The sequence below is a fragment of the Argiope bruennichi genome, chromosome 5, assembly GCF_947563725.1.
Source record: "Argiope bruennichi chromosome 5, qqArgBrue1.1, whole genome shotgun sequence".
NCBI classification, from domain to species: Eukaryota; Metazoa; Arthropoda; class Arachnida; order Araneae; family Araneidae; genus Argiope; species Argiope bruennichi.
In genome coordinates, this window is record NC_079155.1 from 101,262,289 (window position 1) to 101,276,574 (window position 14,286).

Genomic DNA, 14,286 nt, shown 5'->3' on the forward strand with positions numbered 1-14,286 from the left:
TTTAGATTTTCCATCGATCGTTTCATAGAAAATACGCCTATCAGCGCGCAGGTTTCTCAAGATTAATCGGCCTAAGATTATGAGAATGTTGAGTTTTTCTAAATTTTTAACATTCAAAACTTCATAAATAAGTCTTAGTTGTATCGTAGAAAATAGAAACATTCATTCATTTATTTAAAATTTGGTGTGTCCAGAATATTTCCCAGAATCTGATACCTTACTGCATTAAATTTAGACTTCATAATTTTTGAAATATATTTATTATATATTTACAAAATATTATTATTGATTTCATTTCAATCCTTTTGAAAGCAAAACTAAAAACTGAATTTTATGCTGAATCTGAGAAATTTTTGTCGAATTATTGTTTGAGATATTACATAAATTATGAAAAATATTTTGTAGTTCACATAAGACTTAAATACCGAGCGATTCTGTTTGCAATACTCATATTCAATAATAATACAGTACACTCCCGATTATCCGCGGAATTGGGTGGCGCGGCCGCCACGATAACAAAAATCGCGGATAATCCGAAAAAAGCTAAAAACGAGTATAGCAAAAGAGAAAACAGTCATTCCAACTTTGAAAAATCGTTTTATGTACAATAAAACGTAAAATAAACAGCAGGAAATGTTTAACTAACGCTTAATATTTTAGTATATCACTCAAAACTAACCTAAAATGCATTTTGTTAATGAAAACAGAAAAGTGCTTTGTACTTACGAGAGGCGACAAGGATACACAGAAAAATTAATACATATGTACTGTTTTGATACTGTAATGTATTATGTAATTACAAAAGTATAACTGTAAAACTACACCTTTTTGAAGAAATCAGTCATTTATGTTTGCTTCTTGCTTTGGAAGCATTTTCTCTTGGAAGCAAAATAAAAACTTAGTGCGGCAGGCGCGGATAAACCGCCAGCGGATAATCGGGAGTCTACTGTAATAATAAATAAATAACAATAAAAATGATAAACAAAATAAAAAGCTTGGTTTCATTAAAAAATATCTTTGTACTAATTGCAATTTCAGCATTTCCACTTTAAATTAAAGTTGAAGTTTTATCGGAAATGACAACACATTAGGAAAATATATATATTAAATTGAACGAAACGATCTAAACAACAGTATAAGTTTGGTATGACTCTCAAAATTTGAAGATTAAAAATGTTTTGTTTGAGAATCTATTAAGAGACCAGTTACTTAAAATATTTAATTGAAAATTGTAGCGAGCGGTAATACTGGCGAACCGGCTGGTCGCCAAAGGCGGCTAGTTATTTAATAAAAAGTAATTAAAGTAAAAAAGTTGACATAAATAGGAATTGACTTAATTTATATATATATTACTTGTTATTGTTAATCTTATAAAACTTGACTTAATTTTTTGGTATTATTAGTTTTTCATTTTTATAATCTTTGTGTTTGTCAAAAATCTAAAAGGCATATTCTATTTTATAGTAGAAGATGCTGTGTAAAAGTTGCTCAAATACGGAAATAAATATTAAAATTTAAAGAATACACATTTAAAATTTTCAGTGTTCAAATTATTTTTTTATTACGGAAAGCGTCTTTATATAAATTTGTTTTATTAAAGACTAGCCGCCTTTGGCGACCAGCCGGTTCGCCAATCTTAATGCTCGTTAAAATTTTTATAATTAACTATTTTATGTAATTCCTACTTTAATAGCTTCTTCATTAAAATATTTTAAAACTTCAGATTTCAATTCACTCAGAATATTATAAAGGTCTTCAGTCATAACGTAATCTGTATCTGTCCAATTTTCTGTTGGCTCCCGTAGAAGTTATGCTTTAAATTAAAGTGGAAATGATTAATCTGCAATTAATATAATATTTTTTACTGAAACAAAGCATTTTTTTTTTTTTTTTTTTTTGTAATATGTTTACTGAAAACAGAGTCACTGAGCATTTAAACCTTATGGGCACTAAAGAATATCTTTCTTAATTTATGTAATATCTCAAGAATTTGTCAACAAAATTTTTTCAGATTCATCTTGAGCAGGTATATTAATTAACAATATTTAATTTTAAATGCATCAAACATTAAGAAAATAAGCAGAATCGTTTAAAATAATCGGTCGAAAACAGGTTAAAAGAAATTGCTTAAAAAACGATGAACTTAAACTAACATAAATACAGTTTAATTACAAAAGCATACAACTAACCTAAAAATAATTTAAATCGAGTCCGCATCCGTTGAAATGTAAACAATCAGAATACAATGAATTTGCGTGAATTTTCAACGCCAGTTACGGTAACGCAAATGCATGAGTTTTTCTACGCCAGTTGGGGTAACGCTATGTAGGTTAGAAATTTTTAATTTCCTTTAATCTGTTTTATTTTAATTCAAAAGTACTTCAGAATGAATCTGAAATTAATTAACAATTAATCGATTAATTAACAATGTTTAATTTTAAATGCATAAAACATTAAGAAAATAAACAGAATCGTTTGAAATAATCGGCTGAAAAATTTTAGCCCTAGCCTCATTGCTGTTGGGGGGGGGGGGAACTGAAGCCTTACTCATGTGGCGGTGGGGAAAGTTAAAGGATTTTTTTGGCGGGAAAGTTAGTTTTTAATTAATAATTAAAATTTCAAAAAAAGGGGACCCCAGGTGCACATTCTCGACCTCCAAGGTATACACGTACCAAATTTGGTAGCTGTAGGTTAAATGGTCTTTTCTGTAGAGCGCCAACACACACACACATTAAGCTTTATATATATGTATAGATTTAGCCAAAATGAATAATAACTGTTATTCTACTGTTATATATATTATTACTTTGTTTAAACTGATTCATCATCAATACATATGATATCTCTTTCGTTAGCTGTATTTGATCTTCTATCATATCGATTTGTCCTTAAAATCTTATAATAATTATGTTTAATATGTGGGAAAAGGCAACGACCAGCATTAATATTTGAAATATATTTATTAAGATTAAAGGAGAAAAGATAAAACATTACTACATAGAACATAAAAGATACATGAGCGTGAGCTGCACGTCTTGCAGTCTCACTGCTCAACTCTCGTCTGCCAATAATGGCGGGAAAGCATTACGTGATTAATGACGTGACGCAACATGGCCAGCATGGCGCCATACAGGATACGAGATCTGTCAGCGCTTCCCACAAATAGGAGGCATGAATTTCAACAAATCCATTATATCTTTCTTCATTTCTTTTATCACAGTTCTATCTGTTTGATACAACATAGGCTGATCTACATTTTTCAGACTTTGTGGTTTACCTGTTACATATTTCCTTATATTTAAATTCAATATTTTCATTAAAGTAGCGAATTGTTTGAGGTGGAGTTTCGACTTTCTAAATTTTATCCAGTGCATTTTTGAGCCAATTTACTGGTATACTTGTAACTGTTACCTTTCTATTAATGATAGAATTTTCTAAAGTACTTACAAAGTTCTGATGCATTATTTGAACCTTGTGAAGTGATTCTTTCATTTTACAGGTTTTTATTATATTATAGCAACCATCTGGAGAAAAAAAAATGCATGAGATCTGATAATAACAAATTGTGTATATTATAGATTAGAGTATGGAGTCAATCAGATTGTCTTCTGGTATAAATTATTTATTATTCAATGACTAACTTTTTTTTTTTTTTTTTTTTTTTTCATCTAGTGATGTTCTTATAATAAGAGAAAATGTTTTTGAATATATCCAGTATGGAAAATCAAGTACTGTGATATTAAAATTCAATAATATTTATAAAGTGGTGTTAATCGATTTGGCAAATGAAGAATTCATAATTTAATTGTAAAAATGTATATTGGTATATAAAATGAGATTGACAAAAAAACCTGAAGAAAAGGAACATCTTACTATTGAGAAAAAAACTGATTAAGTTTATCACATCAAAGGTTAAAAGTAGTCTTTAAAAAAGTATTTCTAACTCTGTATCAGAACTGTGATTTTTAGAATGTGTCTAATAATTTTATTTTGCATAATTTAAAGATTATTACAGAATTGTTAAAATGTAATTTAAAAGATTAAAATAATTTAAATTTTCTTTTCTGATTTTTTTTTTTTTAAGGATGCTAGTTTTACAACCCCTAATGATACATTGGAAAGGAATCATGATCAGGTGACTCCTGAAGAAACCTCAGAGTAAGTTAAATTAAAATATTAATAAAAAGTATATTTATCATATTTTTATGGTATGCCATGAGTATTTAAAAATCTTTCTATTTTTAAATGAATAATTTATTTATTTATCTAATAATTTAATGTCTATTTTCTTTATAGAATGAACAATATCAATGGACATTCACATATGTCAAGTATCCTTCATCAGATATTTATTTCTTGCTTTTCATTAACTAGTTATTTTGAGGATATGTTAGTTATTCTGTTATTTTATTAATAATGACCTTAAAAAGTTCTTTTTAATTCATTTTTCATTTCTTTAAATTCCCCGATATCTTTAACATTTTCTTAGATAATGAGTCATGTGATGAAAATGATAAAGATATGCATAAGTAAGTACTTTCTCTTCCAAATGATTGATTTATAATCCCCCTGTTCTTTTATTCATTCTATTGAATTTTTTTTTTTTTAATATTGAGCATTTTTGATATTCTGTGTATTGTTTTGCATTCTTTCAAGGTGTATAATTTATTCAATTCGTATATAATTTCATTGAAGTATGGATCTTTTATGAGCTGCAGAATAATGTTGAATACAGGTCTCGGACTATTTGATCCATCATGAGAAGCTTCTTGTTAAATGCTTTCATTTATGACAGTTGTTATCGAAACAAGTTTCAGTAGTGAAGATCTACACTCATGTCCAAAATTAAGGTCGCAAAATTATTTTTCAAAGTAATTCTAATTGCTACCAGTAAAATTTAAACAAATTATACTTTATATATTGTGAAGGACCGGTAACACGATATTAACCTTTGTTGTGGAAAAAACTGTTGTTTAGCATTATTTTTCGAGGAACTATTAAAATTAAACCGTTTATGCATCTGGGATTTTTGCCTGCAATTTTGTGAATATTGCATTAAAACAAAAAATTTAACCTGTTTCCAGTGAGAATGAGTTCTCATAATCATTTAGACGATTTCTTGAGATGGAGAACCGTGGGCGGCTTGAAGCTGGGCAGTCTCAAGCGGAGGTGGCTCGTTGGTTACAAGTGGAACCGAAAGTGGTATCCAGGTTGTGGAATCAATTCCAAACAAGTGGTACTGTAACGAGGGTGGCCGGCCAAGGCCGTCACAGAGCAACAACGGCTGCACAGTATCGCTATTTGGCATTAAGCGCACGACGGCATAGGCTGACAACGGCTTCTCAACTTGCTCGTGACCTTTCTGCTGCGTCCGGAATAAGAATTTCTAGACAAACAGTATACAGACGTCTAGCAGAGAGAGCCCTTTATGCCCGGTGACCAGTTGAGTGCGTCCCTTTGACTGCATCCAACAGAAAAGCCCGGTTGTTGTGGTGCCGAACACATCAGTCTTGGGCACAACAGGAATGGGGGCGTGTTCTTTTCAGTGATGAGTTGAGATTTACCACATACAGTGACACTCGTAGAATCTTCATCTGGAGAGAACGAGGAGCTCGTTATCATCCCTCCTACGTAAAAGAAATCGACAGATTTGGTGGCAGAGGAATCCTTGTCTGGGGTGGCATAATGCTGGGTAGTCGTACATCACTGCACATCTTCGATGCGGGTACTGTCAAAGCACATCGCTATAGGGATGAGATCCTTGAAGCCTGTGTGAGGTTGTTCCGGGGTGCTTTTGGCCCAGACCATGTTTATGGACGATAACGCGCGTCCACACAGAACCCAAATCGATGATGATTTTTTTTGAGGAAGAGGATATTCAACGTATGGACTGGCCTTCGAGAACTCCGGATCTTAATCCTATTGAACATGTTTGGGATGGTCTCAAAAGAGCCATTGCACAGCGCACCCCCTCCCCTCCTAATACCCTCCAAGAGTTAAAAGCCGCGCTTTTGGAAGAATGGGTTTTGTTGCCCCAAGCATTTATTAACACCCTCATAAACAATATGAAAGCTCGTTGTGAAGCCTGTATAGCAGTGCACGGTGGTCACACTCCATATTACACAGGCTTTCCCCGAGATAAATGCTTTATCTCTGATTCATAAAAGTAACACTTTTTGATATACCCTGTTTCTTAATTCCCAATTAAAATCTTTTCCATGTTGTTATGTGTCTATGTTCTTTCTTCCATTGTAGTGTACCTCTGTGCCAAATTTCGTGGCAACACAGTGAATAGTTTTTCATTTTTCGCATATTTTATGTTTGTGACCTTAATTTTGGGCATGAATGTATTTTGAATAGGAGGAATCTGATAGAAGTGTCAGGTTTATATTTTTTCTTGGCATCAATTTTAGGCAATGAAAAAGCTGTCGATTATTCATCTTCTTGCTTTAATCACAGTAACACATCTGTATATTTGCTTATATCGCGTCTTTTTTATTTTATTAACCTCTTCTGTGGTTAAATTAATTACATTCTTTATTTTTTAAATTTTTTTCTCATGTTTTAAATCTTGTCTTCTTTTAAAATGCTTTTTTAGTTGAAGAAACAAGAGACTTTAACTCTCCAGCTGCGTATCCCGCGATTTCCTCTGGTTGGCAATCCGTCCATTTTCTGTTACATCCCGCGTTTTTAGCACTTTAGAGTGTTTATTTTTGCAAATACAGATTTTTATTATATTGTATTATCATGTAACATACAGTATCAGTTCACTTTTTTTGAAAAATATTTGAACATATTTACAAACATCACATCTAAATAGTAATCTTAAAGAATTACGCAGCCAGTGGGTTAAAATCACAAACACATAAATTTGTGCATAACATTACAGAGTTTTGCTCCAAAGCTGCATTAAAATCTTTAAAGGTACTTCTCGCACAAGCTATACAAAGAGTTTCTTAAGCGACTGGAGTGTCGTATTTCACATTTAGAAAAATTTTTAATGAAATTTCAACATTGAATGAAACAGAAATTTTGAAAATACCTAGAACACCCTGTAAAAGGCCTATTTACTGAAATTGTTTATTTGAAATTTACGACTTTGACAAATATGTTATTCGACAAACAATCCAATACTTTATTCTCAACAAAAGAGTCTTCTGTCAAAAAAATTTGTATATTCTTGAGAGAGAAGTTCAATTTTCAGGGATCCTTTACTGCTATTGTGTTAATAACTTCTGATATTCATCGGAAAAAAGAAAGAAAAAAAAAATGTCATATTTCACGTTACTATTTGAAACGATGTTTACAAGAAAATATTTACTTTGTAATAATTGAGTTTCTTTTTCACGCCTAAGATAAAGAATATAGGTTCATGTGGAATACTGTCTATTTTAAATTTTTACTTTTTTGGTAGAAATAATGTAAAGCAATGTTCAAATATATTTTTAAAGGCTTTATTTGGGCTTCCTTAAAATCCAAGCCTCTGGCATGCATCTAAATGTATGCTTGAATTATTTTAAAATTCTAAGTATTTTTAAATATAAACTTTGCAGAGCTAATTATGTTTTAGGAAGCTTGAGCATAGTCAAAATAAGCTACAAATCAAATTTCAATTTAAAAAATAATATAATAGTTGTTGATTTTATGTTTAGGTAAGTATATACCTTTCAAACAGGTTTCATGCATATTTAATAAAGAACATTTTACTTTATATCAGAATATAAACAACTTTTTATAAAAATTATAAAATAATTGCGATTAATTATACTATTACTTTTAATTAAACTCGACAGGTTACCTCATGTTTGTTCCAGAGAATTTAGTATTAACTGCTTACATGAATTTAAGGCAGATGAAATGTTTTTGACGTGAAAAACAATTTTTAGGCATGAATTGATCCTACTTTAAATTTCTTAATTGATTTGTTTCTCTTTAATGTGCATTTGTTAGACATACAAATAATTATTCAAATTCTGTATTTCATTTGTGTTGTTCTTTGTATAGATATGACAAATATGTACATCAGATGTTTATAAAATTGCGAATATTCAAACAATTTTTAGCTCATTGAATAATCCTTTGAATCTGTTTTCATAAATTAAATTTAATAATACCATATGTAGCCAATTTGATTAACATAAGGAATTTGAAAGAACTTCTACCATCTTCAACTCTTCCTAACGTAACCTGTTTTTTTAGCGACTGCTGTAAATGAAAACATTTGGTGGGTAGTGTTTTTTTGATGATTTGGTGGGTAGTGTAGTGACGGTAGATAAAATCATATTGCAGCATTTTAATTTTTCTTATTCAGAACCATGAATGTGAATAGATATAATAGATTTATTTAATTGTTGAAATAATATGTAAAGATTAGACCTAATTGATCAATGCATGCAATAATTCAGTAATAATATATGAAGATTGCTTCCCCCCCCCCTTCTGTTTGTTATTGTTCTATTTAAAAAATGGTAAGTTCTATCAAGCATTTGGTTTTAACATTTTTTAAAGTAACATGTAGGATTTAATTGTGGAGAAACTCCAACAATAAAATTTTGATTTTGAAGCTTTGCTATGATGTTGAAATGCATTTCCTTAAAAAAAAAATGAAAAATGCTGCTGATTCCCTTTATTGGTTTACTTTTTTTATTATCCAATTAATTAATTTTTTTTAAATTTCCAAAAAGGTGCTGCGCAACTATTTCAATTAAGAATCCATAATCCATTCAGGATTATGTGTGTATTAGAATGATTTAATTTTAACGTGTTTGAGATAAAAAAATTAATTATAATTAAATTCCTATATGGCACTTGAGCAGGTTGATTAAGGTATTAATAATCTTATATATTTTTACAAAATAATAAGAAGTTTTTAATAAATTGTTATGAATTTATTTAAAGATTATAGAAATTATTAATATTGTCAGGATATGATTTACGAAGAAAATTCTCTCTTATAGCTAGTGCTTTCATTTTGAGATAATTTAATTATCATAAAAATCAGTAACTTCTTTTTAAATTTCCAATGTTTCTGTTTTGATTTATTTATTCATTTTTCATTCATAACTAATGGGTGATGTTTATTAATCTTTAAAAATAACCACTGCTTGCTTTTTCTGCAGTAATATCCCCAATAATGGATTGGAGTTGGCAAAGAAATTCCAAGAATTAATGGATATAGAAAAGGTAAGAATTGTTTTATTATTATTTTCTTTTTAAAAAATAAGGATTTATAACTCATTCAAGCTTTCTATACTCTGTTTCACCCTAACTTGGCAGTATTGTAAAAGGCAGAAAATGTGACGCTCCGCGTTGGGAAAGAATTCCCCATCAATTCCGACTTTAAAATAGTTAAAATGCTCAGAAATATATCAAATAATATCATAAATTACAGAAATCCTTTTTTTATCAGTATGTATTTAAAATTATTCTCAAGTTAGAAGTGTTTATCTGTTAAGTATTTTGTAAATAAAGCGAACGAATAAAACGAAACGATTGACATAATAAATTCCACTTTGGCTAGAACCGGTCTTCAAGGTCAAATATTTGGCGCGCTTTTCTTTTACGTCTCCGCCAACTCAGCTTCATTTAGTTCCCAACCATTATCATCTTTCGTACTTTTTTATTCTCGCTTTTTTACCAGCTGATATTTTTGATACTATTAATCACATTAGTAGTTATTAGTTTTGATTGTTGAATATTTATTCGATTCGTCATTTCTATTCACTTCTAAAATGTCTGAAAAAGAAAAAGTGTTATCACCGAATACGCTGTGCTCACCGATTTCGCTCAAGACGAAGAAAAAGAATAAAAATAGAAAAATAGAAATAGAAATAAAGGCATCCAGTCCTTTAAGTACCCCTGGAAAGAAGCAGCCAGGCTCAGTAGGTAAACATTCAGGTCATTTTATGAAAAAGTAAATATGATGATGTAAAAATGATGATTTTACATTATCCTGTATCTGACGAAAAATCCATGCATTTATTCGTAGAAATGAGATCCCAACATTAGATAAAGTTTTAAAAGATGTGAACGATGATACAGATATCTTTTCTAAAAACATTAACCGAACTACGCTTTACAGAATATTGAAAGATTTAGGGTTTTCTTTTGAGAAACGATGAAACGAAATGAAATAACTTTAATGATTTATTAAAATAATGTATTAATAATATTGAACAAAATAATGAAAATAAGGAAAAAATTAATTCTCTGATTTAAAATGATAATATAATAAAGTTAACAAATATTTACTATTTGGCGAAAAATTTGCGAGATAAAGTTCCGCCGGCGATCTGCATTTCTAGTAACTTTATAGTTTAAAGTAACCCAGTTCCCCTCACAGCGACTGTGATTCGGCATGCCTAGAATATACACTACTGCCAAGTTAGGGTGAAACCGAGTATAGCAAATGTACAAAGAAAAAAAAAAAAACATTTTGTGTGTGTGTGTGTGCGCGCGCGCGCGCGTGCATGTGTAATGATATTTTAAAACTTTATTTAATCCTAATTAATTTCCTAAATTTTTAGCCTAATTCAGCCCATGTCAAAGTCATTCTAAAATATTCTCTGATTTCCTGATCCCATTCCACTTATTCTTATTAATTAATTCAACTGAAGCTTTGTAAAAATGATTGCGTCAGTGGTTCCCACGTGCCGAGTGTATTGATAGATAATCGCTGATGTAAACAGATTCTTCTATAGGATCCCTCTGTTTCCCTTGTCATGGTCGACACGTGTCAGAAATTCCAATCAGAATCGACACGTGTCAAATATCATGTTATTATATAAGACCAGAGATAATTAATGTTTTTTTCCCCCTTCTTACCTAATGTGTTGATGTGAGCGGACGTGTTTTGTCCGCGCCTTCTTGTAAATAAATTGTGCCTTCCCAGGATGGATTAAAGAGAATAAAACGAACTTAAAAATGAAAAGCGTCTTCTCTATCGTCAAACTTCCATCTGTTTCATAAAAATTATGCTTACATTATATATAATATGTAGAATGCTACGAAATGGTTGAATTATGTATTCTAACTTATTTAAATATTAAACAGTATTCAATTTTGATGCACATTTCTTCATAATTGTAACCTGTTAATTGTGTATTTAATGAGTCGACATTCTCTTTTGTATGTGTATTTAGATAGGAAGAGAAGTTTAATTTTAATGTTTAGAAAAGTTTAATTTTAACGTTTCGAATCATTTAATAATGTTTTCCAGCAGTGCATCTTTGGATAATTGCATTACTGGATAATTTTTTGTGTAAATCGTTTATTAATTTTTTCTGAATACAAGAAAAATCTTATTATTTATAGTCATTTACAGCTGCACCTGCTTCTTTTTAACAAGTTATTTGCTTTTTTATGCTGATTTTGAAAGTAATAAACAACAATAGTCCTATATTGATGTTAGCTATTACTGTTTTATTAGAAACTACTCTCTGCAAATTTTAAAGTTTGTGTTAAAGTATAAAAATAAATGAAGTTATTTTAATTGCAACTTTTAAGATTGTGAAAATTACGAGATGTTCGGTCATATCATTGTAAATTAAATTTGAAATGTTCTGCTCTGCATTTTGTAGGAAGCCAAAGATCTTCGTGAAAAATTGGAGCAGTCCGAAAAAGAAAAAACACAGTTGCAGCTTGAATATGATAGTCTTAAGGTACTTGAATCTTAAGTAGCCTAATATTAAATAAAGCTTGTTATTTTAAAATTTTAGTTTTATTATTTTCCTAATTCTATCTACATTACAGTGAATACCTACTTGTTAAGTTCTTGTTATATGATTAGATCATTTCATTATCTAAAGATAATAGTAAAGTTTTTATTTGCGTTAAGGTATTGCATATTTTCTCATTTATATATAGATAATATATTGAATGCAATTAAATTTGAAAATTACCATTAAAAAATGGGTAAAATTCAGGTACTTTTCTTTTTAGTTCCTTTTATTTTTCATCTAAAAAATGCCAACCTCTGAACATTGTAAGAATAAAAGATTGTAGCCATAGCACCAAAAATAGAAAACTGTGTTATTGTGAAAACTCGCCCCTTTCTGCTTGTTCCCCTTTTTTTTCTGTATAGATCAGTTTAATTTCTATTTCAGACGGGTATTCTCTTTCCATGAGATTCCTGGATTGCAGCTAATGAGGATGCACGGATATAACTTTGCGAGAGAAAAGAATAAATTTCTCTCAAACGAATAGCGACATTCAATCTGCGAAAGTAACACTGCTGTGTTTAGTCACTTACATATGCGCTTATTGAATGGTTTTGTTTATTATTTCAGAAATTGTGAGCTAGCTTATTCCAAGTAGATTAGAGAATTTTTTTAGAATAGAGACTTTGCTAAATAGGTTAGGGAGGTTCTGCAAAATCCAGTAGCTGTGTACTGCTAGCTTTGTAAGCTTAAATAGCTACTTAAGCTTATAAGCTTGAGTGTTAGGGGAAACAGGCACATAATAGTCATGCTAAAAGAGGAAAACATATAAAAGTGTACCAGTTTTAAAAGAAATCTTAATTAATGCTGATTTATCGTTACTTGCATTTCGACGATACCAACGATACGAGCAAGTGCAATGTAACTCAGATTTGTAAATTTCGAGACCCGAATTTCGGTGAAATGTCGACTCTATTCATCGAGACGAGTGTTTAGAGAGGTCGCACTCCTCTCTACGTTGCATAGAAGCCGAGATATAACAACTTTCGGTCTGACCGGAAGTTGACGTCATCGACATCCCGAGACCCATAGGAACTCTATGGTATCGTATATGATATACCATATGATATTATATATACATTGATTTGGCCAATATTAAGCAAAATCCTTACTGCGCATGAGCAATTGATCCAAAATTTTAGGGGGCTTAGAAGACCCCAGGGGGGTATATTCTAAGTGAAAACCCCATGCCTCTAGTTTACAAAATATAACGAAAATCATCTGCGCATGCGCAGTAGAGGACTCCATAAGGGGTTTTCTATTGTCCCATAGGATAACTATGGTGAAAACCCCATTCTCTAACATATATGAGGTTTATATGTTAGAGTTTATGAGATATAAGGGCCGTGGTGGCCTGGTGATAAGGTCTCGGCTTATGAGTCGTACGGTTTCAGGTTCGAGATCCCATTCCACCGAAGAACCGCCGTGTAAGGGGATCTGTTGCACGATAAATCCGTCAGGGCCAAACGTCCTCCCGTTGGTGTGGTGTGGAGAGGGGGTCGTCCAGCTCAGGTGTCGTCCTCGTCATCTGACCGCGGTTCAAAATTACGAGGATCGTCCCAAAATAGCCCTAATGTTGCCTTAGACGGGACGTTAATATAACTAAACTAACGAGATATAACGAAAACCATCTGCGCATGCGCAGTAGATAACTCAATGGGGGAGCGGTCTTCTATGGCCCCGTAGGATTACATGATGAAAACCCCAATGTCTTTAACAGCAGGTAACCTTTTAAAAACGCACCAGCTTTCAAAGAAGCATACATAATAATAATGCAATACTGGTAAAAGCAGGTGAAGCGGATGAAGATGAAAACTGCCATTTATGCTTTATTCATTGTCTACGCGATTTCGAGTTTCAATTATTCATTGCCTACACCAGCTTCTAAACTCCCTAACCAAAAACAATATCATGTTCTTACAAGATGGGGGGAAAAAAAAAACATGAATGCAGGAAACAAAATTTTTCTGCATTGAAGTTTTATGTGAACTACAAAATAAATTTTCATAATTTATGCGATATCTCAAAAAATTATTCAATCGAAATAATAAAATTCAGTTTTTAGTTTTATTTTCAAAGGGATTTAAATGATATGAATAATAATATTTTATATTGTTTCGGTCAATAAATGTACTTAAAAAAATTTATGAAGTCTAAATTTCATACAGTTCTTTGATCCTAAAAAAAAGTTTCTTTCTTTTGCTATCAAATCTTAATGAATTATGAAGTACTGGATACTACAGTTTTAGATCATTCAACATTTTTATAATCTTGGACCAATCAGTGTTTGGGAAATTCTGGCTGCTGATTGGCATATCTGCTTTCAGATGGTCAGTGGCATAATCTAAAAAATTTTGTTTAAATTGTGTAGATGTCATTGATTCCATTAAATTATTATACAATAAAGCCATGTTATTTTAATTGTCTCTGATATAGATTCTACTTATTGTGTACATGAACCTTTCCAATGGAGATCAATCTCATAACATCATGGTACTGTTACAAACATAAATATCCAATTCATTGATTTTCTAAATTTTGCAGTATTGTAACTTTAATTTTTATACAT

At 30.9% G+C, this 14,286-nt stretch overlaps 1 protein-coding gene across 1 annotated transcript in view; it reads left to right on the forward strand.

Moving 5' to 3' along the window:
* The window catches only part of LOC129968760 (serine-rich adhesin for platelets-like), a 59,877-nt gene that overhangs the window by 8,248 nt on the left and 37,343 nt on the right, over positions 1-14,286 (forward strand). The window contains exons 2-6 of the mRNA XM_056082986.1: positions 4,085-4,158; positions 4,297-4,331; positions 4,490-4,529; positions 9,120-9,183; positions 11,580-11,660. Coding sequence (XP_055938961.1) covers positions 4,085-4,158; positions 4,297-4,331; positions 4,490-4,529; positions 9,120-9,183; positions 11,580-11,660 — 294 coding nt within the window. The remainder of the gene's footprint in view (positions 1-4,084; positions 4,159-4,296; positions 4,332-4,489; positions 4,530-9,119; positions 9,184-11,579; positions 11,661-14,286) is intronic.